Source organism: Crocodylus siamensis, chromosome 3 (genome assembly GCF_052110815.1).
Source record: "Crocodylus siamensis isolate JL-2025a chromosome 3, ASM5211081v1, whole genome shotgun sequence".
Taxonomy (NCBI): domain Eukaryota; kingdom Metazoa; phylum Chordata; order Crocodylia; family Crocodylidae; genus Crocodylus; species Crocodylus siamensis.
In genome coordinates, this window is record NC_143397.1 from 150,209,087 (window position 1) to 150,236,624 (window position 27,538).

A 27,538-nucleotide genomic window follows, 5' to 3' on the forward strand; every position below is an offset into this window, starting at 1 on the left:
GGGGAGACGTAGAATGTGTACTATACATGAATGATATAAATATAGTAGTTATAGATTTTTAATGGAAACAGTACTAAAGCATACATCGGAGTACGGAGAAGCAATCAGGGCTAAACTAAATAATCAAAAAGCACCATAACAGGAGTGCCCAAGAGAAAGGTAATACAGTATGGGGAAAGGTGATGGCAAGGCTACGACAAATACTTTGATTATAGTTTGGAAGGACACTGACCTTTACTGGGAAAGTGACAGCATTTCATAGATTTCATAGACATTAGGGCTGGAAGGGACCTCAGAAGATCATCAAGTCCAGCCTCCGCCTGAAGGGCAGGAAGTCAGCTGGTGTCATAGGATCCCAGCAAGATAAGCATCCAGTTTACTTTTGAAGGTGTTCAATGTAGGTGCTTGAACCACCTCTGATGGCAGGCTGTTCCAGTCCTTGGGGGCTCGGACAGTAAAGAAATTCTTCCTTATGTCCAGCCTGAAATGGTCTTGCAGTAGTTTATAACTGTTCGACCTTGTCATCCCTTGTGGCGCTCTGGTGAACAAGCATTCCCCCAGATACTGTTGGTCATCCCTGATAAGCTTATAGGTGGCCATCAGATCACCCCTAAGCCTGCACTTCTCCAGGCTAAAGAGCCCCATGGCTCTCAGCCTCTCGTCATAAGGTCTTTTCCTGACCTCTGATCATGCGCGTGGCTCTCCTCTGGATTCTCTCAAGCTTCTCCACATCCTTTTTGAATTGTGGAGCTCAAAACTGGATGCAGTACTCCAGCTGCAGCCTCACCAAGGCCGAGTACAAGGGGAGAATGATGTCCCAGGATTTGCTTGAGAAGCATCTACGGATGCAAGCCAGCGTTTTGGTTGCTTTACTAGCCCCAGCATCACATTGCAGGCTCACGTTCATCTTGTGGTCGATGATGACCCCCAAGTCTCTTTCTTCCATAGTGCTAGCCAGCGTAGCACTGCCGAGCCTATAAGGGTATTGCAGGTTTTGCCTCTCAAGGTGGAGAACCTTGCATTTTTCAGTGTTAAACACCATCAGGTTTTCGTCCTCCCATTTGCTGAGCCTGTCCAGGTCAGCCTGGATCGCCCACCTGTCTTTAAGGCTGTGCTACTGCTGATTATTCCATATATGGGAACAGTATTCCCACCGACGTGGTGGAAGCTAGCAGAAGTACAAAGGGAAATATGTGTGTTCTTCTGGAATGCCAAAGTAAAAATACTGGCTAGAGCTGAGCTGTACAAAACAAGAGAGATGGGAGGATGGGGGCTGCTGGACTGAAAGAATTCCTAAAGCTGGGGCTGCATGAACTGAAATACTACATGGATCAGGACAAGGAAGAGATTGGAGAGGAAGAGATGGAGAAGTGGAAGAAAAAGGACTGGACACACTTGTTTCCCTAAACCAACAGAGGGGGCTGACAGGAGCGATGGAGAGTTTCAGGTGGTTGCTGAGGTAAAGTTTTCATGGATTTCTGTATGAAGAAAAAGATTTCTGTAAGGGTTTGTTTTTTGTGGGAAACTAATGTATGTTGTTTAAGGGTTTAATATATGTAGTTGTCTTTTTATATCTGTAGCTGATCCTGTGATATGAAACAACAGGGATGCTCAATATGTATAGCTTTGTAAGCATAGGGTGGTAAGTGTATTTGTAAAAAAAAGTTCCCAGCATATTTTGCCTAACGTGGGTCACGTGTTTTATAGTCATGCTCAGTGTTCGCTTCATTTAATAACTTCATAGTTGGTTTCCATTACTGAGCACATGCTGTTTTTGACAGCAGTTAATGACAGACAATGTATTTCATGTGTATCCTTCCTTGTATGTGATAATAAGATTTCTCCCCACCTAGACTGATTGAGGGGAAAAATCCCACATTTTGTATTCAGGTAAATATGGTAAATGAGGCGCTGAGAAGCTCTCTCTCAACAAAAAAATATGAGCCAAAGAAGATACATAACATTCTTAATCAAAATTAACAATCCTAATTCTACAACTACTAGAACAAGCAACTCAGCACTAGATAAGAAGCACTGAGACAATCTTCCAACTATCCAGCTTTAATACCAGTTTACCAATTAGGAGGAATGGTAAAGTCTATTACTATTTGAACTGCCGTTGAATAGTTACAAGGAATTTATGCTGCTGATTTTAAGCAATATTAAAGCAGGATGCAAGCTTTTATATTATAAACCACATTATGAAGTGTTTTGAACATTGTCTACAAATGTTAGCAGTATAAAATCTATTTTTGTGATAATTATAAACATATGAGGCAGATTAATATGAGTCTCAACACTGTTCTTATCTGAAGAGATATTATCCAAATTTCTGACGCATAAAACTGAAGATATCCTGATATATAAACATGAAAATATAATACATAACTTATTTTAATGTTTTGATCTTACTATACAAATGCTATTCCAGAAACTACTTTATGTCTTTCAAATTCTCAGATTGCCTTTTTACCCTTTCAGGCTAAATCTGTTGTCCTGATGTTAATAAAAGCAGAACTTGGCCCTTAACAAAAATAGTTTTGCTTTTATATGAGAATAGATACTAAAGCAATACATTGCTTACTGTTCAGCACTGCCCTGAAAAAACACTTCTGGGTTTTTATAAATAAAAATTATTCAATATATTTGATAGGTTAGAATGAGCATGCTGCAAAATGTCAGACAAAATAAATAAATAATCTTAGTTTGGTAATTTCCCTCTTGGTTAATTAACATCTGTAAATGACCTTTAGCATTGACAAGTCCAACTTTATCCAGAAAGCCAAGGTTTAAGAAATATCTATCCAAATAGGATTGATTACTGATTAAAGCATTGTGAAGAGCACAATTCAATCTGATTTTTTAAGGCTGGAATTGCATTCCATAGTAAGCTGATGTGACTGCCAATGAGAGAGACTGCACATAGTCATTGCACTATAATGATGTTTATGTTGCCATATCTACATTTATCTGAAGTACGAAACTAATATATCATTTTAGACTGAAATTAAACCTTGCAAGAAATCATTTTTCTTTATATTGTTTGGAATTAAAAACGTATTAAATTGATCCATTAAGAAAATTCTTTTCCTTCTCTTGTGTTTTTCAGACCGTGTCTGTATCCCTAGGCAATGAAACAATTTTTATAATTGTAATAAAACAACAAAGTGTTGACTTTAAGTTAAGAAAATTGTTCCTTGAATGACTAAATACTTCAGCAAAACAAAATAAATCCTTCTCTAAGTTGCAAAGTGTACATAAACAGAATGCTTGAACAGGTATATGCACTTTACAGAATAATGCTACAATAACATCTGATTAATCCATTCTCTTCACTTTTATTTGAATTTTGTATTTTCTTCTTCATTGTTTACAAAATTAAGACCAATTACAGTTTCAGTTTATCTAGAGTTTAGAAATTTTCAAATCTTGGACAAATGTTGTACTACAGTAAAAATAAGACTCAAGTATCCATTTAAATTTTCAATTAAGTACAATAGTGAAACAATGAAAAAGCTTTCCTCTCTCTCCCTTGTCCAATTGCATCTGTGATACTAAAGAAAAAGTATAGTGTGTGTGTGTGTGTGTGTGTGTGTATATATATATTAGTAAGGGAATAGGAGTTTACCAATTGGATGTAATACATGTTCATGTTTTAAAGAAAAATGAAAATATATTTTGAAGGTACTTGTCTCTTGCCATGTAAATTTAAATTCTTAGAAGGTGTCTGCAGATGCGTGTGCCTGGACATGAACTTTGGTGTGTGACAAGTTGTGCAACTTGGGGCAAAATAACCCTGCCCAGCTCCTCCCGGCTCTGCAGCCAGGGGGAGCTAGAGCCTGGGGCCAGCACAGGTGCTGGCCCCAGCAGCATAAAAAGCTGCCCTGGCAAGCAGCTCAGGGCTACTTGCTCTCAGGAGCTTCTGGGGGAGGAGCCTCTGGGAGGAAGTTGGCCATGCCCTTTCCTATGCTAGGCTGCTGCTGCTGTTGCTGGTTGCTGCAAGCTTGGTCTCAGGAGCTTCAGGGGAGAAGATGGCCAGGCCCTTTCCTGCCTCTGGCTACTGCTAGCTGCTGGCTTGGTCTCAGAGTTTTTGAAGTAAGTTGGCTGCACCCCTTCCTGCCTTGGGTGGCTGCTGCTGCGCCTTGGGGAGGGACTCACTGTGCTGCACCGCATCCCAGCATTGTACCCCAGCTTCTGCATCCCTGTTCCAGCCTGCTGCCCAGCCTGCTGTCAAGCCGCAATCAGGGGACAGGCTGGGGAGGGAGCCTGCGCTGCCTGTGGGCCCCTCCCCCACCACCCCTGCTGGAGCCTAAAGGTGCCTTGCCTGTTCCAGCTGCCTTGGCAGGCCAATCCCCACCTTTACCTCCACTTTCACCAGAAGCACACCCCGAGTGGCTGAATTGGACAGCTCCTATCATCACTGCTGCTGTTGTTTCTGCTGCTGCCCCCTCTCAGGAGAGAGGGAGATTCCCTGCTGCCCCATCTTGCCTGACACCACATCTGCACTGGATTACTTCTTAACTGACTGACTGCTCCTGCCCTCCCCCACAGATCCAGGTGAGGTGTGCCAGCGCACATGGCCTTCTATGAAGAGCTGTTTTCCCTGGATCCAACCAACACCACAGCCTGTCAGACACTGTGGGAGGGACTCCCGCAGGTCAGCGTGGGTGACCAGGACCGGCTGGAAGCTCCTCTCACTCTGGCTGAACAACAGGCTGACCACGGAGTTCTACTGGGCCTTCTGGGACATCCTCTGCCTCGATCTTGCTGTGGTCTGGGCTGAATCTGAGGGAAGTGGGGAGCTGCCCCTGTCATGCCAGAGGGCCATGCTGACCCTCCTGCCAAAGAAGGGGGATCACCATGACCTGAGGTACTGGTGTCCCATGTCCCTCCTCTGCACAGACTACAAAGTGGCAGTGAAGGCCATCTCGCTGAGCCTGTGGTCCATGTTTATGGATGTGATCCATCTTGACCAGACATACGTGGTACCCTGACGTTCCATCTTCAACAACCTGCACCTGGTTCAGGACCTTCTGGAGCTAATGTGCTGAGAGGACCTGTCTTTCACCCTCCTATCCCTGGACCAGGAGAAGGTGTTTGACGGAGTGGAACACAGGTACCTCACAGGTATGCTGCCTGCCTTTGGCTTTGGGCCCTTGAGGGGTGTGTCAAGGCTGCCCGCTGTCAGGCCAGCTGTATGTCTTGGCCCTGGAGCCCTTTCTCATTCTCCTGCAGAAGCAGGTAGCAGGGTTGGTGCTTTGGGAGCTGGTGGTGCAGCTGGTCCTGTCAGTATATGCTGGACATTGCAAGATCTCAAGCCATTACTAAGCTAGGAGTAGATAACTTGATTTGGGAGTCAAGAGCCAGGCACTACACAACACAACACAATACAACATCCAGTCTGGTGAAGTTGATACTTGAGGATCACTAACTCAATGCTGGTAATATCAGCTTCAGCAAGGATGCTAACATTTGTGTGGTGATCTTCCCACTTAATATGGATGATTTTCCAGAGACAACATTGGTGACACTCTCTTCAGGCTCTTTAGATGATGGAAATAGATCACACACATTTCACATCTGTAGAAAAGGGTGCAGATGATGACTGCAGTGTGGACCTGGATCTTGGTGTCTTTCCAGAGATTGTGATGGATAAAGACAAACTTACACAAGATCCTGTGCTGAATCTCCTCAATGTTCACTCTGAGAGAGGTGGTTATGAAGGTAGGCGAAGTGCTCAACTACCTCTATGGCCTCTCTCTCAATGGTAATTTGGAGAGGAGAGTCACATTCATGGCCCAGGCCAGGCTGACAGTATTTTATAGTCTTCTCAATGTTGAGAGACAGACCCAAAGTTCAGTAGACTTCTCTGAAAATATCCAGAGCAGTCTGGAGGCTTTCCTCAGTGTGCACAAGGACGGCAGACTCATCGGCATATTGAAAGTTAAAAACATTTGTTTTGAGTACTTTTGTTATTAAGTAAAAGTGTCCAAGGTTGAAAAGTGCTCCATCCATTCAGTATTCAATGTCAATTTTAGAAGGAAAGCGGTCCTTAATGAGAACCAGGATGACTGTCAAATAAATGGACAACAGAGTTGGGGGGATGCCACATCTTTGCTTGACCTCAGTTTAGATGACAAATGGATCTGCCTCTGATTTGCCACATAACATAGTTGCATTCATATGGTCATGGAGAAGCCTCAGGACCTTGATGTACTTTTCATGATATCCAAATTTGGCCAGTACTTTCCACAAGGTTTCATGATGGATGAAATCAAAAGGCTTAGTAAGGTTGATGAAGGACATCTACAGGTCCTGTGGTTGTTCCTGACACTTTTCTTGGACCTGGCAGGCAACAAAGATCATATCAATTGCCTCACAGGATGATCTGAAACTGTACTGAGATTCTGGCAGGACTACCTCAGCAAGAGGTAGAAGATGGCTCAGGAGAATTCAGGCAAGGATTTTTCCCTGCTGAGGAAAGAAGGGTGATATCTCAATAATTCCCACACATACTTATTTCCTTTCTTGAAGACAGTCACGATGTTGGCATTCCTCAGGTCCCCAAGGAGCAATTCAATGTTCCAAATTCAAAGAATAAATTTGTGGAGTCTCAGTATGAGCTCCTTACTGCTAGTCTGATAGATTTAATCAGGTATGCCCTCTGGTTTAATAACCTTGTTGATCTTGATGGCATACCAGAGTTCTTCTAGGATAGGGGATTAGCAAGGGATCCCCTTTCAGGGTGTTGGGAGATGGGCTCAATGGAGGTATCCACCAGAGTTGAATAATGATTCAAGAGTGCTCTTTCCATGTAGCTTGAATAGATTCATTGTCTTGGAGCAGCATCAAGCTATTCTGTGATGGCAAGAAGGTAGGATTGTGGGAAGTCAGGCTGTAGATGGCTTTTGTTGCCTGGAAAAAACTATTCATGTCATGTTTGTCAGCATAGAGCTGGATCTCCTTGGCAAGAAAGTAAACGGATGCCTGATGATCTAGAGAAGTGTGCAACTTAGGTTACTATTTGGCCACATAGCAGAAGATAGATGCACAGTAAAACCCTGATTCCACATTTTGATTAAGCACATATATAAACCTTTCTAGGCCTGGGGGCCTCCATGCATTTGAAATTTGAAGCATTTGAAATTATTTCTATTTTGAAATACCACACTAGTTGTTTGGATCTTTTTTCTTCTCTGTTTGTTCAAAGCATAGCCTGAGACAGCAGAGTTGGGATAATAATATGTCCTGCTAAGAGGGAGGATCTTAGCTCAGTTTCTGAGCTTGTACTCACTTACCAGACACAAACACAATAGTACCAAGACATTTAATATATGGTGAAACAAATAACTCATATTACTTTTGATCAACTCTTATGGAGAGAAGCATTCAAAGCCTTGGCTGAGGGATGGCAGATGTAGAATCTGAGTCATAGTCACAAGGAAAAAAAATAGGCAAATCCTGCAAAGGGCCTTCACTTTGATCTCCAAAATATGTCAAGAATCCTTGACTCCTTACAGTAATAATTTTTTTTAATAGGGCAACTGTTGGGGAAGTGACTAACAGAATTAATACTTTTTACATGCAATATTTTAAAATTTCATCACTTTGATTCACTAGGACACTAAGAACACTACATACAACAAGAAGTTATTTCCAATTTGAGGAAGATCTTAAATTCATATATGCACACATGACATGGACATTTACCTATTTAATTAAACTTACATCAAAGTTTGGAAAACCAACCAATTTTATTTAACTTACATTACCTGGTTTAACTAAGACTGAATGAAATGCTTATTTTAAACAGTTTCAAGTGTCACTAAGTTAACTAGTTTAGATACTCTTCACAGTGCTATGATAAAGCAGTATATCCCAGATGTTATAATTAGGAGGTTTTTTTCTAACATTTAACATTTTGCTCTTTACTGCTGCCTGAAATTATAAGTTTATTTATGTTCACATTTCACATGAAGGAACACGACTTTTAATTGTAAGCAGCTGTAATATCATAGCATGCTGATTATGCAAGGGAAGGCGGTGCATGTATTGTCATAATCCTAAAAACCATACTGCAGCTCATCTACATGCTACTGAATTAGTTTATTGTAGGTTTGTTTTTCTATTTAATCCTTTGCCAATAAGGCTTTTGAACAACTACTTTAACATTAATAACAATCTTAATATTTCTCTGAAGACTTACTGAACCATGTGGACCTACTCTTATCACTCTCCACTGGAGAGGTTTCTTTTATAAATGATACACTGGAAAATGTTTAACAAATATTTAATAAAAGACATCATAGCCCATCAAAATGATGTTCATAATAAAACTGCATGGTAAACGCAGATACAGCATTTTTGTATATTTTATTCTACTATTTTATCATGCTAAAGGTTTTATTTTTAAACAGTGGTGAAAGTATGGTTTGTACTGTTTATTTTAAAATTCTGAATAACTTTTGACTAAAGAAAGGATCTCTCCTCAATCGTCTTAGCTTCATATCAAATGTAATGCACAGAAAATAATTATGCACCATAAATGTTCTGATTCCATTTTGTTCTATTATTTTAAAATGCAGTTACAAAGATTCAGATAATAAGGGGCCATTTTAATTCACATAATGGCACATATCACCTGTCTCTGTCAATGAGACATTTAAAAGCATCTCTTTATTAGAAACACAAATCAATATACCCAAGGGATTGCAATAACTGCTTCAAACAATTTGTATTATCATTTCATTCTTGATGTTCCTACTCTGAGTAACTTATTATGAATGGCGTGAAAATGGCAACCTGTCACAATTGATTTTTTTAAAACCTCTTGTAAGTTTTTTTTCCCGTTTTCTTGATACAATTAAGTATCTTCCTGCTAAATATAGGTCTAAGTTGTAAGAAATAGTGTATAACTGAAGTTTTATCTCTTTATAATTGAGGGTTTTTTCCTATTCACATTAGGAAGATTATTGCTGAGATTAAGAGCTATTTGCATTGTTTTGAAATGAAAGCACGCTGCGCACATAGAAGCACTCAAACTTCTGGTTTCCTTTCCAGAATTGAAAGCATCATTACTAACAAAAATCACTGAATGAACATTCCTCATATAGTTCTGAGACACAGCATGGTTTAGGAAGTCAGGAACTTTGGAGGCTACTCTGTAGCTTTGGGCAAACGTTAAACTACTTTAACTCAGATTTCCTTTTTAAACAAAGGGAAATAATTCCTACTAATCAAATTTATATGAAGAATTACAATGTAAATGTAAATCCATGATTTATGAGAAAAGCTTAGAAGAACTAGGACTATTTAGTTTGAGAGAAGACAGTGGGGATTTGATAACAATCTTCAAATACCTGAAGGGTGGTTATAAAGGGGAAGGTGATAACCTATTCTCTGTGGTTGCAGAGGACAGGAGAAGGGATAATGATCTTAAAATTACAGCAAAGGATATTTAGGTTGGATATCAGAAAAGCATTTTCACTATGAGGTTGGTTAAGCATTAGAGTAGGTTTCCTAGGCTGGTTGTGGAATCTCCATTCTTGGAATTTTTTAAGAGCAGACACATTTGTCTGGAATGATTTTAACAGGGAAAATCCTACCTACAAATCCTAGTACAAATAGGGATTTGTACAGGTGACCTGAGATTCTTTTAAGCTTTATTTTTCTAGAATGCTATGATATAGATGCAGGGTACTAGTTTAGAAATTTTCTGAATTCAGCAATCACAATTGTGGAAAAATCGCCTACTTTTAGTAACCCATTCTGAATGTGGGTTTCTCTTTACAACGGCTTTAAGCCAGATAGCTATATTACAGATGAGCCTGAAACATGGATCGTCAGCTTTTGCCTGTCTGCATATCATGTGGTTAATGCCACTCAGAATCAAATCCTACTTTGTGGGACAATCACAGGTGACTGGCAGGGGAGGCATGTGCCCCCTCCCCCCAAGATTGGCCCCCGACTCTGCACCACTCAAGACAGGGCTTTTTTTTTTTTTGCTGCTTGGGCCAGTGGCATGTTGGGGGGGCGGGGGCGCACTAAGCCACGGCACAGATGTATAGGAGTGGATATGGGGCTTTTGGGCCACTCCCGGGCCTGCACACAAATTATGCCACCCCCCAGACTCAGGAGGCACCAGTCACCCCTGGGGAGGATAACAGGTGAATTCTCAAAGTAAAAAATTATCTCTATTTTGCATGCTCACTTGTGTACCAACACCTATGATATTTTAAAAAATATAATTGAATTCTGGAAAAACTTAAAACCTGGATATATGTGAGAAACAAGTGAATTGTTTTTTAAAATTGTAGAAGTAAACATTTTCCAAGGCATTAAGGCTAAGAGATTTGTGGGTGATACCTTTTACTGGACCAAATGTACACTTAGGGGGAATACAGACAAGCTTCCAGGTGTCAATTACCCTTCCTCAAGTCTCTGAGGAAAAAAGTAGGCACAGTTACACCTAATGGCAGACTGAACAAAGATTTATACAAAAACTCCATATGCAAATAAAAACAAGATATAGGAGATGTTGCCAGCTAGCTAAAAGACAGGAGGAATGCAGCAGACAGGATAACCTGACAAGTGGAAGAGCAAAAGGGTCATCATAAACACCTGTGGAGTGATTAGTGGGGATCAGGTAGATTATAATGGGCCATACATTCAATGTCTGTTGTAAATCTTTGGTTTTCACTGTCCAGTAAGCTAATTATTTTTTGTTCCCAGGCCATTCCTTTAAAGGTGTTTTCTAAATTTCCCTTGAGCAGGAAGATTGTGAGGTTAGAGGAGGAGTGGTTTTTCTGTAAAAAAAAGTTCTACCTGTGTTTTAGTGTCTGTCCTTTTTTCTGTGATGGTTCATTTTGATGAGTAGTTTTTGTCTAGTTTCACGTGCATAGTTTCCATACATCATCCCAACAATACCACTTCAAAAGCTTTAATTCATTTGCATCTTCCATTATACTACACACCTTTGGAACTTTTTACAAATCAAAGAAGACTGTTGTGCTTGATTGATATATTTGATTTTCTGGTCTCTATTATACTAAGCACACACTGTGCACAAATTGCCACAGCATGTACAGCTGAAATGGCACTTCCAGATTGTACTTTCCAGTACTGAGACCCATAATTTTAACCTTTCTTGAGAACAAAATCCTGCCTCTTCTGTCACAACCCATAATTTTGCAGTTATGGAGAGTTCATCTCAGAATAGAACTGGGGTGAGGTCTTCCATCCCCAAGTCTGGACTTTGAAGTCTCATGGCAGACAATGCACCCCCTTTATGCGGTCAACAGGTTTCTGATAGGGTCTCCCTGTTCTTCTACTCATATAGAAATTTGGCGTTAGCTTAAATTAGCAGTAAGTGCATGAAATTCCTGTGTATGTACTGAAGGTATAGGAGATCTAGGAGATATCTTAAACTTGTAATAACTGCTGAGGAGCTCTGCTACCACTTCTTACTTTCTGTCAGGGATGCTTGGTGGTAAGGAGCTCACAGGTTTCTTTCTGGCATATATGAGGATGGCCTGGATATTTTTGTTATTCCACCCATATGAGATTTGGTTGCGTAATATTATAGTAACAAACATACATGCGATGAAAGTACAAATTTACTTCTGGAAGAACGTGTATATATATTTATTCAAGAACTGAAATTTGGAGTTAAATACTGTACTATACAGTAATTTAACTAAGAAACAGAGGCATTTAGGGATACATATTCTTTCATCAAGTAAAGACATAAATCCTAACTAGCAATAACTGGGAAACACATAAAGTGCTATCAGACGTGTAAAAAACAAAACTAAACAGCACTTTACTGGAAGAGGATATGCATTAATTTGACCCAGCTCCTCAGTATCTACACACATTGGGTGCTTCAGTAGGGCTTTTTGGCACTTTTACCTAAGGCTGATTCAATCAGCTATTAGATTAAAGTGCCAAAAAGCCCCACAAAAGTGTGCATTCTATGAAGAAACTGGGTGAGCCAGGTCCAACTAATGGAATGCCTCTTTTGGGCATGTGGTGTGCTTGGTGTGGGGTGTGCCAAGCTGAAAGTAAAGCACTGTGGGGGTGGTTTTCTTCATCTGTAAGTAGGGGGGGAAATCACAAATTTAGACTGGGAAGTCTACTTGCTGTCAATAAATATCCTGAGAATGAAAAGCAGTTACTAGAAACTTTCATTGTTTCTCATTAGTTTCAGAAGTGGCGAAAAGTTGAGACTCTATCAGCAAACAGCATTATACATTCAACTTTTCAGAAATTAATACAGACCGCCTTTTTAATATGTGTACCCCTTTTGACTCAAAGTTTAAACTCCTGTACCCCCTTATAATTTTTCTTGTTTTTTGGGGGTGGGGGGGGGCAGATTGAGGCCCCTGTAGTGAGGGAGGGAATGGGGCTGGGGCAGGCACTGCATAGGTGGAGCAGGGTGGGCACAGGACGAAGCTGCAGGCTGCTTATCTGGAGGGTGCTGGGAGAGGGGGCCGGCTCCTGCTGCTGCGCGCACCCCAGGAGGGTACGGTGGGGCACATGACCTTGGATCTGCGCGTGGGGTTGGCTGGGGCCAAGGCGGTGCCATGCTCTTCCTGGTGGGGGGCCAGGCCAGGCTACGCTTGGGGCAGGCATGGCGGTGCTGGGAGTGAGGCTATGGGGGGTGGGGCAACCTGTGGCAGATCTGGGGATACAAGCCCCCGCCCCCATCTTCCCAGGGGTGTGCATAGCAGAGATGTGGTGGGGGGGGCTCGCACACAGAGGCATTGCACATCACTGCCACATACCACCTCATGCCACCGTGCCCATGTACCTTTCCTTTATGGGCCGCTGAGGGGCCTTGTGCCCAGCTAATTGCGTGCTGCCCATTAGCAGCCCATGGAGCTACATGTGCGACTGGCCATGGAAAAGCGGCACAGGAGGGGGGGAGGGAGCACAGGGCAGTAGGTGTAGATGGCAGTGGCTGCCACCACATCTGGCCAGCCAGCACCTGCGTGGCCCACAGAGGAGTGCCACTACCCTCATCCCTGCTGGGCCCTGCTCCTAGAAGCGGACACAGAAGCATACTTCCCTTTCCCCTAGCCGTTCAGACCTTCACTGCTCTCCAGGAAAGGGGTGGAGGAGAGCAAGCTGAGGTGGGGGAGGAGGGGTGAGACACTGCAGCATGCTGTGCGGGGCCAGCAGCACCTAGAGTGCTCCTCCCCCTTCTCTGGGTAAGAAGTAAACTGTGAGAATGTACTGGGGAAGATACCGTCACCGCGTCCCAGAGTGTGCTCTATCCCCGCCCACCTGCCTGCCTGCCCATGCATACCCCCTACAGCCTAAGTACCCCTGGGGGTATGCGTACCCCTGGTTGACAATCCCTGCTATAGAAAACTTTAATATAGGCTTGACTATTAGTTATCCTAATATTTTCTATTGAAAAAATGATTTGAGGTTTTTGTGACTCTTTTTAAGAAGCGCTAATCTCTCCAATTGTTTGAAACAAGTCTTCAGAATTCACCAGGGTTTAAAAATAATGTAGTTTCTTTTGTTCCCTAAAATTTCATTCAGGTTCAGTTGAGTTACTAACTGTTGAACATTTTACATTCCCTTCTTTTGCTTACAGTGTCATTAGAATTTTGAACACTTATCAAAACAATAAGTGAACATGAATATTAATTCAGGGCCAAGTCAACATCACCACAGCACAACTGACCAGCACGCTGAACAGGAAATTCTGGGAACAAACAGTTTCACGGGGAGCAGAAGTTCAGTGGTTGTGTTGCTCTACTTCTTTCAGCAGCTACAAAAATGACTAAGGAACCAGTGGTATAAGGATAATGTAGATGAAAAACAGAGTCCCTTAACACAATGTTTCTAACTTCCTGCTCACAGATGGATGCGTGGTTGGTATGCAACAGATCCTCTTGCAGGTTCTCGTAGTCTATTTTGGAAGTCTTTTCTTTGTTCCAAAGCACTAAAAAGCTTATGGATGCTTCCCTTAACCAAGAAAAATAGCATATCTAAACCAGGGAAGTTATCAATTTTGCGAAGTGGAAAGAAGTAGAATAATGACAGTTAGAGGGAAGGAAACGACAGCAGAAGTTCAACAATCTTCTTGCATTATTTCTTCTTCTCTAAGACCAACTTTGTCCTCCATGTAAGTTTAAATGATTTGGAGACAGGGGCCAGAATTATGTATCTTCCTGCACCTACACATGACATTCTTTCATCGAAAACTTCTCTCTTAAGGTTTTCAATCCATTCAAATGACATTTAAGATTTCTCATTGAAAAGACCATATATACCACCAAAAAGAAATGTTCTTCCCCTCCTGTAGCAGGGCACTAGGGTGCCTGCTACTGAATAGTAGTAAATGGGCTCAGCTGCCACTCACCAAGGCAGCTATGGCAACAGAGTGGGAGTTGCTATGGCAACAGAGTGGGTCAGCTGACTGCCAGGGGGAAGGGCCTGTCCTTTATAAACAGAGAAGGCTAAGGCCAGAGTCAGTTCCCCTGCTGGCAGCCTTAGAGGAACAGGGAGCTCTGTTAGAGCAGAGCAGAATATAGAAGCCTGATGGCTGGAGAGCGCTGGCTTGACAGTACTGGGTGGAGGAAACCTTGATGAGGCGATGTGAGAGGGAGCCAGGTTTGCTTGGAGTTTATGTTGGAATCCCGGAAGGGGAGATTTCTGTTGTGCTTGGGAGTTATGTTGTAACCCAGGAAGGGGAGATTTTGGATTTGTGTTATTGTTACAACCGGAGGACCGGGCAAGGCTGTAGGGGTGGAGGAGGCCTCATAAGGAGCTCCCCAGTAAAGTGGGTGTGTACCTGGCACCACAGGGGGTGCCGCGTTTTGCGGGTGTCCTGACCCCAGCTCAGTGTGGGCAGCTTCGGGAAGAGCTCGGTGCGTAGGCAGAAGCCCCAGTGGGGCATAGGCCTGAAGAGGCGGGTCTGGGGACCAGGTAAGGCTAAGGCCGCCTGAGCCGCAATCCAGGGAAGCCCGAGTCAGGCATAGAGGGCCCCCGGTGCGGGCAGAGAGTGCAAGAAGCGCAAGGAAGGGCCACGGTGGGGGCGGAGAATGTGAAGCATGAGCAAGGGCCCCGGTGGGGGCGGAGAGTATATTGGAACAGGCCCCGGCAGAGTGCGGCAGGGAGTAGGACAGAGTCCCGGTACAGCAGGGCAGGCACTGTGCCAAGGAGGGCAGGAAGGCAGCCTCCCATTAATAATATACCAGCAAGACATGGCTGGCGAGATAGAGGGTGCATTCAAGACCCAATCTGTCACGGTAGCCAGGGGGCGCTAGGGGAGGTCACGGCACTCCTAGGGGGCGCTCTGCCACATCTCCAGACTGTAATTCCAAATAATGAAAGAAGTTCCAGGCTTGAACTAAAATGCACAAAATATGGTGGGGTATGAGGAGAAAAAGAACACTTAGGAGCAACTGTTGATTAAAACAAAATCTAACAGTGAAGGAACTCATTGTTCTGTGACCAGAACCTCCTGCTGCAATCCAGCACTAAGGCTGTCAAATCACAGATCTTGATGCCAAAGCTGCAGAAATACAATTTACCTCCGAGACAACAGATACCATCTTACTTCACTATGAACCACTTACAACCACAAGAAACATGTTTTGAAAACTGCACACTCAAAAGTCTATAATTTCAAGGCCTATAATACACTAACATGACCAAAGCTGAAGGCAAACTCTAAAACTCTATAATCATTTCCCTCGATCTGCTGGCAACACTCCTAGTAATGCAGCTCAGTATGCTGTTAGCCTGCTTCGCAGGGTGGATTGATTTAAATCAGTGCAATTTAAATCATCGATTTAAATCATGGTTTAAATCACGAAGAGAAAACCCTGATTTAAATCACTGATTTAAATCAAGTCCCCCCCACTGATACTTCTTCACATATTTCTTAAACAATGGTGCAAATCTGATCACTAAAACATGTTAATTTACAACTCAATACAGCATTTTACATGTTCTTGAACTTTTTTTAATTTTCCAATTTTATTAACTCTAACAGACATCACAACACTAAAATATGCTGTCCTTAAAAGTTCTACAACTAGAGCTCATCCCCACTCCCAGTCATTTTTATTCATAGACTGAAACAGAAATATGAGTTTTCCTGCTTTTTCAACTCCCAGTCGATTTCTTAGCTTTGAGTGAATAATACCAGATGATGAAAATATTCTCTCTGTGCCTGCAGAGGAAGCTACTGTTGGCTTAGCAACTGAAGTAACTCTGTTTCAAGGTGCCTGGCTAACGATTTCCACCAATTCAGGGGAGTGACTGTTCAAAACACCATCAGTAAACATGGACTGTTTAACTGGTTCCCCTCCAGCCCTGAAATTTATTATGACTGGCATAACTGAGGAGTGATTTTGAAATGCCCATGCCATGGCAGCATCTTCAGAAGTTAGGCATCTAACTTTATACTCGGGGTTGAGAATGCTTGCAAAAAAATGAGGTGGAGTTAGTGCTTGATCCATTCACTTTTTTATTGCCTGCAGTTTAACTTTGTGGTTAAGTATTTCTTTCTTTAATATCTCTTGAATTGCCTTCCAAATTTTGACAGCATTAGCAATGCAGCAACAATCTCTCTGAAGCATATCCTCTACATTGCTCTTTAATCTAATGTTAGATACTTTGGGTTAGATACTTTGGATGAGATACTTCCATCTATATTATCATGGTTTTCTTCACAATTTTTTTATGAGAATAGGCCAGTTCTTAATAAATTGTTCAAAACAATCAACCACAGAATTCCATTGAATATCTTGAGGGAGAATTAGTTTGGATCCTCCTGCTCTCTTTGGTGAAGCCAAAGCAAAATGGTTGTAACAAGTATTTTGCAACTTCAACAACATTTTCTTTTATTCCTGGAGAAATACTTAAGCCTTCGGCTAGAAGATGCATTAAACAGGCACAGCCATAAGGTATTGAGGAGCATCCTTCCATTTCTTCTTCGAAGTATCTTCTCATCTTTGCCACGTTTGCAGCACTGTCTGTGACAAAACTGTGCACGCAAGAGTTGAATTTGTGTTCACAGTTTATTACAGCTTTCACTGCCATTTCTTTAAATAATCTGCTGTGTAGACATTTCCCGATATATCTATTATTTCTGAAAGATATGATTTTCTGTTGTCACACAGGCACATATTACTGGATCATTGTGTACATTGCTCCACCCATCAAGGTTTAAACTGGCAAATTTCCCCTCAGTATTTTTCGCACTGTTCAAGTTCCTTCTCATACACCGTATCTAGCAACTTTCCACCAATGTCTACCAGGTGGAGTGTAGTCTGGTTGTAAGGACTCAACCCTGTCAATGAAGCGTTTATTGCTAACAATGCGAAAAGGAGAATTTGTTGCATAAATGAATGAGCAATCTTTTCATCTATGGTGTCTTGTTGGTATTTGCTGGACCTTACTACAAACCCATCCATAGCAGTGGTTTTACTGGATGATTGAAATCTTTTGCTTGCTACTGATACTTTGTTGTCTGAAATACATTTAGTTGCAGCACGGCTGCTAAAAGTACTAACGGATGACTCTGAAGTTGTTGCAGATAGTCAGTCAAAGTCTCTTATGCTTAAATGGGATCCTGAAACAAAAATTAGTTTTGAATAGTCATTCTTCTCTGTTCTTCTCACTCTATTATTCAGTTCATAATTTACATTTTTTTCAGCAAGAATACAGATCTGATTCCAAATTACAAAAAAAGCTAAGACTGACTGCACTTAGAGTGCACTTAATTTTGGAGTAAGCCCCATTGAACTCACTGGCACTTCTGTTTTTTTGAAAAAACAAGTATAGGATGGGGTTCCCTTGGGAAAGCTAAGTTATGCTGAAGTAAAATAGGGAATAGACTAATGGCATCACCGTTATGGTCCAAGGCCACGATGTTCCAAAATAACAAGCATGTATTTTGTAATATAAAATAAGAAAATGACACCCAGTGGCAACTCGAGATTTCTCTTACTGCAGCTTTCTGTACCATAAACTTGGGTGATAGATTCTAAACCTGGTTAACTAATTAAACAAGCCATAAGGATTAGCTAAGCTAAACTTTTTTTTCTAGCAACATCCACCATAGCAAACAGCTTGGGAATTTACTTGTTAAATCACACTTATACTAAAAGGCACAGACTGAGTCTCGAAGAATGATGCATTGCAAAGTGAATTATTTAATTTACAGTTGATCCACATTGTTCTTCAGACATATCCACATCTTCATCCACATCATTTTCTCCCAATAAGCAGTTTTCATCATGATGTTTCATTCTTGCAACTAGGCCCTGCATCTCCTTCTTGCACTGCTTCTTACACTTGACGCTTTTTCCTTTTTTACCCAGGGAAGGAATTGCTTCAAAATATTGCCAGATAGGGTCTCTCTCTTACGCCGAGAAGCCATGACAGTTTTTCTGTGGCAAAAAGTGTGGGGGAGTATAGAAAGCTGTACTACTGAATAATGTCTTCCCTTTTTCTTTCCAGTCCACTCCACTGGCCTTTTCTACTCTGCCTCCGTCCTGTCCTATATTGTCTCTCTGTCTTTAAGACAGTGTCTTAACTAACTCCTCTGCCTCGCTTGGCCCAGTTCCACCAACACATAAGCACAGAACAGCAATAACCCTATCCAGCCTGCGTTTTTGCACATGTAACTTTAGTGTGCTGAGAAACAGAAACTCAAAGCCCAGAACTTCCAAGAAGCAAGAGCTGGTAGTTAGGCTGGACAGACAGACTAGAGCCATTTTCATAAGATGAAAAACTGAAATGAATGCCCATGTTTGATTGGTAGGTAACTCAATGTGACAAAGCCATGAATTCATTTTTATGAGACTGTAGGTGTAGGTTTAGCATGTTTGTGATGACATTTAATTGTAACTGTTATTTTTTAAATGACAGAAATTTATATTTTATTGATGATTTAAAAAAATCAGTTTTTTTTAATTTAAATCTGATTTTTTTATTTAAAAAAATCATTGAATTTTATCCACCCTGCTTCTTTGCAACAAGGGAGCACTGTTGGCTCTTATTCAGCTTACTGTCTGCTACAGGTACTTTTCTGTAGAGGTACTGCTTAGCCAGCTGGTCCCAAGCCTGTAGCAATGCATGGGTCTTCCATCCTAAGTGCAGGACTTTGCATTTGTCTTTATTTAACCTTGTGAAATTTCTTTGGGTCCTCCAATTTGTTGAGATCTCTCTGAATCCTAGCCCTACCTTCTGGTGTATCTACTACTCTCCCCAGCGTGGTGTTATCTGCAAACTCGCTGAGGGTGTACTGTATGCCATCTTCCATGTCACTGATGAAGATACTGGACAAAGCTGGCCCTAGGACTGACCCCTGGGGCACTCCACATGATACTGATTGCCAACTAGACATTGAGCCATTGACTACTATCCTTTGCACCCAATGACCCAGTCAGGTTTCTATCCACCTTACAATCCATTCATCCAACCTGCACTTCCTCAGCTTCCTTGCAAGAATGTTGTGGGAAATTCTATCAAAAGCCTTGCTGAAGTTAAGCTATATCAAATACACTGCTCTCCCCCCATCCACAGAGCCAGTCATTATTAGGGCTGTGCGAAGCTTCGGTAGCTGGTTCAATTCAGAGGAACTCAGCCCGATTCAGTGGCTGAATCTCTGAATTCTGATCAATTTGGGAGACCAGTTAAAAGGTCTGAATCAAATTGGAAGCCTCTGAATCCATTTGGAAACAATTTGGTGCCAGTTGAAAGATTTAGGCATAGACTAAATAGGCAGAAGTCCTCACCACACTGGGCAAAGTTTCCTCCAGCTGGTAAGTCTGCTGTGGTGGGTGAAGGGAAGGGGCATGGGGGAGGGAGGGATTGGGGCTGGGACAAGCTGCCCAGCTGGGGTGGGGTTGCATGGGACTCAGGGAGGGGTGTGTGATGCAAGTACAGCAGTGCTGCGAGCAGGGGCTATGCTGTGCTGCCGCTTGCCCCCTTCCTCCTGGAATGAGCCATGCCTACATCATGTCTTCCCCACCCCAGCTGGGCAAGTGGCAGCAGTGCCTGCATTCCATGGCCCCCCTCCCCCGCCGCTGGGCAAGCAGTGGCAGCGCCCGCATCCCGCACACCCTCCAGCCCAGCTGGACGAGTGGTGGCAGCACCTGCATCCTGCACCCCCCCGAACCTCGGCTGAGTAGCAGTGGGCTATACCCTGCTGCCACTTGCCCAGCCAGCGCGGAGGGATGGGGCACGGGATGGGGGTGTGACAGCGCTGGGAGCAGGGGGTATGCCCTGCTGCCACTTGCCCAGCTGCAGCAGGGTGGCATAATGCAGGTGTAGCTTGCTCCAGGCAAAAGGGGGCAAGCAACAGCAGGGCCCAGCCCCTGCTCCCAGTGCTGCTATGCCTGCAGCCCACCCTCCCCTCCACCCGAGTTGGGCAGCTTGTCCCAGGCCCATCCCCAATCTCTCCCACACCCCTTCTCTGCCAACCACAACAGACTTACCAGGTGGAGGCAGCTGTGTCCAGTGTGGTGAGGACTGTTGCCTGTTTAGTCTATGGCTGAATCTCTGAAGCAGAGCCAAATCTTCAGATCCGATTCAGCAGAATCGAATCAGGACAGTGATTCAAATCTCTGAACTGAATCATTGTCTCTCCGAATCAGATGAATCTGAATCCAAAGCAAATACTTTCTGCTTCGCACAGGCCTATCAGTCATCTCATCACAGAAGGCAATCAGGATGGTTAGACATGACTTGCCCTTGGTGAATCCATACTGCCTTTTCCTAATCACCTTCTTCTCCTCCACGTGCTTAGAAATGGATTTCTTGAGGATCTGCTCCATGATTTTTCCAGGTACTGAGGTGAGGCTGACCAATCCATAGTTCCCCAGATCCTCCTCCTTCCCTGTCTTAAAGATGGGCATTATATATTTGCCCTTTTCCAATCATCTGGGACATCTCCCAATCTGCTGTATCTTCTCTGAGACTAAGAAAATTCTAATGTTTTGGAGGAGTCTGGGTGGCTTTCAGGTATTACTTTATTAGGGCTGAGAACACGACAAACAAAGAGAGAGCATTAATTATATTATGAAAAGTATAGAAGATGAAAAAGTCTTCTTTCCCTGTCTTCCTAATACTAACCTAAAACATTAAGATATATAAAATATTTTAAATAAAATATTTGTGTAAACCAAGAGGGTAATTTTTTATAACAACATTAGCTCATAGACAAACAGGATAGGACTGGACAGAGCTAATATTACAAAATCTACCACAAACTTGTGTTTGAGGAATAAGCATATTCCCTTAAGTATTAGTTTGAAAAGGTACCCAAGTCACACATGTAACTCCTAACTTTACATCTCTGGTTGCAGTCTCGTGAAATTAGTATTTTATTAGATAAATATCTACCTAACTGTAAGTCATACAATACCATCATAAATTGATATTACTGTCTATGTCTTAAATTCTGGTACACAACTGCCTTTCCCACACAGAATTTCACTGAATTAGTGATTTGACTTGAAGTAAATAGGGTTCCATGCAAAGGAAAGAATTTGCAGGATCAGGGCCTAAGATTTAGGAGGCATATTATCTGTACTGTATTGCATTAGATCAGTGGTTCTCAACCTTTTAGACTCAAGGCACCCCTTGGAAAATGTCAGCTCATAGCTATCACTCACGTTTTTTTGATTGCAGAAAAATAATAGCGCAATTCTTCTGTTGCAAAGAACTCGGAAACAACATACTTGACACTATGGATTCCTATTGAGGTTTCTGGGTTTATTTTGTGAATTGTGTGTAGGTGTTTGCAAACCTAAAACTACAAATATTGCTTGGCACACCATGGCATCCTTAAAAGGATTTGATGGCATTCCAGGGTGCTACGGTACTCTGGTTGAGAATCACTGCATCAAACCATTATACCATAATTTCCACTTAGTCATTTGAACATGTATTTCTGAAATAAGATGGCAAATTTATGATGCATACAATGGCATCCTGTAGACAGGATTCCTTTACTATACAAACAAATTAAGCTATCACATATCCTTTGATGCACTGCAGAACATTTTTATATAACACAAAGTTTGTAACCAAACTGTTAGTTTGATAGTCTTGAACTACCACATTCGAGGGGAAAGTATGAAGACAGTAAGACATGTTTAATTAGCTGTTATTCGAGCCATGCCAGCCTACCTTGTTTTTTGGATTCGATGTGTTCATTACACTTCGTGTCTCCTTCCCAGTGTAAATGACAACACCAATTACTGTTCCTAGAAAAATGAAAATGGTTGAAATGAAAGCAAATACACTGCTAAAGAGTAAAATTAACAATTGCAAACTTACAATCAAAGCCACTTTATAAGCAAAAATGTTATATAAACCCAAGTCCTTTTAAAGTAAACTTAGAAGGTAAGACAGGGTGGCACCTTAGACCCCCAGCACACATTACACATAAGATATGATTAACCAGTTCATCACATCTTGTATTCCCTCCTGGCCATGCATTAATGCAATTAATAGTGTGATAAAACAAGGAATAAACCACAAAGTTATAGACAAAAAATGCGTAATAACATGACTAGTTCCTATCACACCGTTAATTGATCATGTGGCCAAGCTGGGGCTCCCACCCATGGATGAACCCCCCATGCTGGGAGCCCTGTCAGGTGATCTGCTCCTGAGACTAATAGCCCTATCAGCTGAATCAGGCTCCCAGACGTAGGCATGTACTATTTGCTCCAGTGGCTGGGAACATCCAGCTGATATGGCTCCCAGCTGCACAGCTGTAAGGCATGATGGGATTTGATGCTGGACAATCACACCTCCTGCTGTGCATGTGTGGCATGGCAGGAAGAGTGACTGTGAGAATCCCACATCAGATCCCATCAAACCTTCACTTGCATGTCTGCCAGGGGCCTTAGAGTAAATGAGGCATAAGCTTTTGGAAGCAACAAGTGATGCCTGCATCTGACTAAGCAAGTTGTACCCTACAAAAGTTCATACTTCTTTGAACTAGTTAGTCTCCAAGGTCTTTCTGTCTGACTTCAGACTAACACAGCTACAGTGCAAACAATAACATCATGCATTTAATGTTAGTTCCTGTAACAACAACAAAATAAGACATCTGAACAATAATTTGTGAACTATGACACACTGCTTCTAATTTTACCTGATTATTTTTATGTAATCCACAAAAGAAAATGAGCTGGTAATACCTTTTGATTGATATCACAGAGAGTGGTAATAACCTTTCATTAACATCCTTGAAAATAACAATACCCTTTAAACTGATGCTAATGGATGTAACAACCTACTTTAACATTTAATGGTTAAAAAACTATGTTTGAGCTTAAAATCTACAAAAGCAAAATATTTAAAGTTTTAGCATTAGTGGGAAATAAATTAATTAGATGTTGCTGAAAATATGCAGCATTATACTGAAAATCACAACTTGTTCAGCTGTCATTTATGAACTAGTCAAGGTGTAGCTAATCTGAGCTACACAGCAGAATTTCTGCCTTGTATTGCTTAAATCATCCATTTTTTTTGAGTTTCAAGTACCTTATAAAGTAAAAACTGGCTAATGGAAGGTGACAAAAACTGATTTCAGCATTGTTGTATGTATTGGTTATCACTTAAGGAAAAGTTACAATAGTTTCATTAATACAGTTTTTACATTGTGTCTGGTCCAATAACAAACCTTTGTCTGACAAAATTCTTTGGGTAAATGTGATATACTTTATTCAACCAACTAAACAGTCTCCCTATGCCTGAAGAAGGTGTTTGTGCCTAAAAGCTTGAAAAGAACATTTTTTTCCAACTATTTAGTTGGTCTAATAAAAGATACCACATTTACCCAAAGAACCTTGTCTATGTCCTTAGACCAACATGGGTACAACCAATGAACCTTTGTAACTTTTTCATGGTGATTGCAATTTTTGTGGCTGTTTGTTATGAAATGGATTACATTACCAGGTTTCATTTGAATCTGCCTTAACTTTTTTGAAAACCGAAACATTTTAAAAAGGCAGAATGCTAATAATGCTCGTCTGGAAACTCATTACACTTCTCAGCAGGAACTACTTTTGTCTCTCAAACTACTGAAGATGATAACTATCAAAATAACTTGGTCAGGACTGTGAATAGGGATTGATATCATTATCCTAGCAACATAAAAGAGATAGAAAGAATGAAAGGATAGATTCAAGTATTTGGTGATTTACTGGATCTTTCTGTTGGTGACAAAACCTTCCATCCAATGCTCAGAAAAATCTCACCTGATATTGGAGACTAGTTTAATGTTTTGGTAGATCTCCAGCCCTCTCACCCATATAGCAAAGAGATTACCTTTTGCTGAAAGTTCTCAGTATCATTGTTTTTTGTACAGTGTCTGAGTTTACCAAACATTGTGACTGCCTTCCATAGTTTTGATGTCTCTTGTATGATGGTGCTTAGGGCAAATGAGTCATTCTACCTTCTTGATACTTTTGCCCTTCATCATTATACAAAAGCACAGAGAAGGGACCTCCAGAGGTCATCTAGTCCAACCCCCTGCCTGAGGCAGGATCATCTCCCTTGTGTTGCTGTGGATATAGTTCAGCCTCTTAATACTCAACAGGACTGAAATGGTCCCTTAGGCCTGCAAGGCCTAAAGATGACTTGGCATAAGTAGGCTAAGAGTGCATTCATGGAGTGATGTTATTGTATGACCTGCTCCCTACAGGGAAAAGGATCTAAGGCAGCTTATTTTTCTGCACACGTCTATGAATAAAAGGGTTTGTTATGGTGCATTCCACCCATATCTGAAGCAGATGGCTCCTGGTACCAAAGAGAGGGAAAAGAAACAGCAATAAAGGGGAGACAAACCAGGTTGTTGATAAAAACAAGAAAAATTGTCTAATTGGCTATGTGACTAGAGGACTACCTGAACAAAAGAAAGCTATTCCTCCTCCTTTTCCCCACCCTGACAATGCCTGAGAGCTGAAGACATCTGATCTTTCTCTTCAAGGAACCTTGCCTGCTCTGGAGGCCAACTCCCAAGCCGCATATTATTAGGACTGGTAATATACAATTACTTGCTTGCTAAGATCATATTTTGCTAAGATTACTGAAACTGCTATGATTCCATCTATATGCATGCTTGAAGTTAATACTTTGTGGTGCTCAAGAAAACTGATTTATTAAAAAGGTAACTGGGTTTTTGATTGGAGAAAACTGAAACATGCTTTCAGGCAATATCAATCCTGCTGTTTGCTCCCTCTGCATTTTAGAGGATGACCAGGGGGTAACATTGCTGCTTTAATATCTGGCCCCAAGGATGTTCATTTCGATACAATTGATTATGATCCTTACTTGGCTGACTGTTTTTAGCAGCTTTGTAGACTTCTAAAGATATTGCTTACCAGAAAAATAAGGAAATTCTAGATATCTGCCACCTACCCAAGGTGCATTAGTGTTTATAGTGCCATACACTTCATTCTACACTCCATGGCAACTGAACCATAGCAAACCGAGAATTTAGTTTTGTTTCATAACATTGTCTGTTCTGAATTATTCTCAAGTGTCCGTTCAACCTTACACAATACCTCACATCTCTGTCTTGATGGTGTTGGTTTATATGGAATTCCGAGAGACTCAATAATGTTCCACAGTGCATGTCTGTGAGGCTCTTAAAGGCCTTTTGGACATCATCAAAATTTGTGATGTTATTTCATGCACTGTTCTCTTATGGCGCTGAATGCGACTATTTGGTCTACCCAGGATTTCCTGGGCCTGAACACAGACCACTTTCTTTAAGCTACATGTTAGCTATCTGTCTCACTGAGGAAAACTCTAGTGGCTTAAAATATTTCCTCTCTTCTTTGCATGTCTAGATCTTCATCAAAAGAAGGGTTAATTACATTTCAGTGCTCTGCTGATTACCTAGACTTGGCCTCCTATCCATATATTATATTATGACAATTTTTAAGCATCATGCTTCATAGGTATGTCTTCAAGTCAGTTTCCATCATCTAAAATTGTCAGCTAAAAGCATTAGAATTTAAAAAAAAAAGGAAAAAAGCTTCCACTTAATTAAAAAACTTCTCAATCGTATTTTTATAGTAGTTATACTCTCTCTCTTCCTTGCAGCAAAATCTAGAATTTGATCAATATCCCCTTTTCATTTTTCCAATTCATTATGTTTACTTAATTTGAGAGATGCATGCATCATTAATATTAGATGAATATGATGGCTGAGCAATGCCACTTGCAAACTTAAATACATTCTAAACATTTAAAGTCATCAAGTCAAGAAAAAGAAACAACAACAATTAATTATGGTAGGCACAATCTGTCCAGGAAGCAAAGGAAAAATAGCCAGCAAAGCAACTTACCAGTTTTAAATTATGGGAAGCATAGGTCAATATTACAATGAAAATAGCTCAGTATGAAAGGGCCCAAAAGTTACATGATTGTGACCTCCAATGGAGAAAACATTTCTTACATATTCTTTTACAGGGTAGCATTAATAATTTAGAAAGGAAGAAATTAATGCTGAGATACATACTACAATGCATAAAGTGAAAATAAGATTTTATCCATCCACAGAACAATCCATTTTACACACAATAATGCTCCCCATAAAAAGTTGGTTACAATCATGTAGTACACAAAACTTTCATCCTGTAGGACCCCGAGGCACTTCAGAAGCTTAAACACAAAAAATACTCTGCTCTAATTCTTGCAGTTTGGAGGTAGTCTTCCTCCTCAATTCCCATCAGCTTATTCTCCAGAGAAGACTCATGAACCAGTCCCTTCCTCTAGTTTTATGTTTTTAAATCTATTTCCCCCAAATCCTAGCTGTACAGCAACTGTGTTGAGGAGCATAAATACATTTTTAACTACTACTATTTTAGTCACTAAACAAGCTCATGCAACCTGAATACTCATGGGAGTAGAGCCATCAAAACCATCAAATATCTCTTTCCAACACGCCTACTTCATGTCTACTACCCTTTTACAGTTTAAGTTTTTCAAGAGAAGAGCAGGCCTTACTTTTGCTTGTACCTCAACAGGCAATATGTAGTACTTGAAACAACATGACAAAAAAATCATGAAACATCAGATATGTATGTGCACGAACTAGATAAATACTGAACTTTTAAAGTTTACTACCATATGTCAATTTATTTCTGACCTACAGAGACTCAACAGGTTCTTGAAGTTATGGATCTGCTAAGGAAAAGTAATTAGAAATTTTATCACGTAGCTTTTAGAACTGGATCTCTTAATGACAGCATGACCATATGTAATAGTATAATTAAAAAAAATTGAAGAGCATCAAAAGCATATAGCAAAACTTTAGCAAATAACACTATGATCACTTATTTATATTTAATTATCTACTGTTCTGAACACTTTGTTTGCTTTTGTCTTTTGAACTAATATCTCTGGGGATAACTGTTGAGCAAAAGTTTCACCCTGTGTTTTTCACCTGGCCATCCTCACACCATCAAGAGTGCAGAGTAATAAGTCCAAAGTCTCTTCCGTTTCTATCGCAGCCTGGGAATCGGGTTGTTCCCTT

The 27,538-nt window shown here is 41.2% G+C and overlaps 1 protein-coding gene across 2 annotated transcripts in view; it reads right to left on the reverse strand.

Moving 5' to 3' along the window:
* Positions 1-27,538, reverse strand: part of ATP9B (ATPase phospholipid transporting 9B) — a 327,984-nt gene that overhangs the window by 118,796 nt on the left and 181,650 nt on the right. For both annotated transcript variants that reach the window (XM_090039540.1, XM_090039541.1), the window contains exon 11: positions 22,168-22,244. In XM_090039540.1, the coding sequence (XP_089895666.1) occupies positions 22,168-22,244 (77 nt within the window). The remainder of the gene's footprint in view (positions 1-22,167; positions 22,245-27,538) is intronic.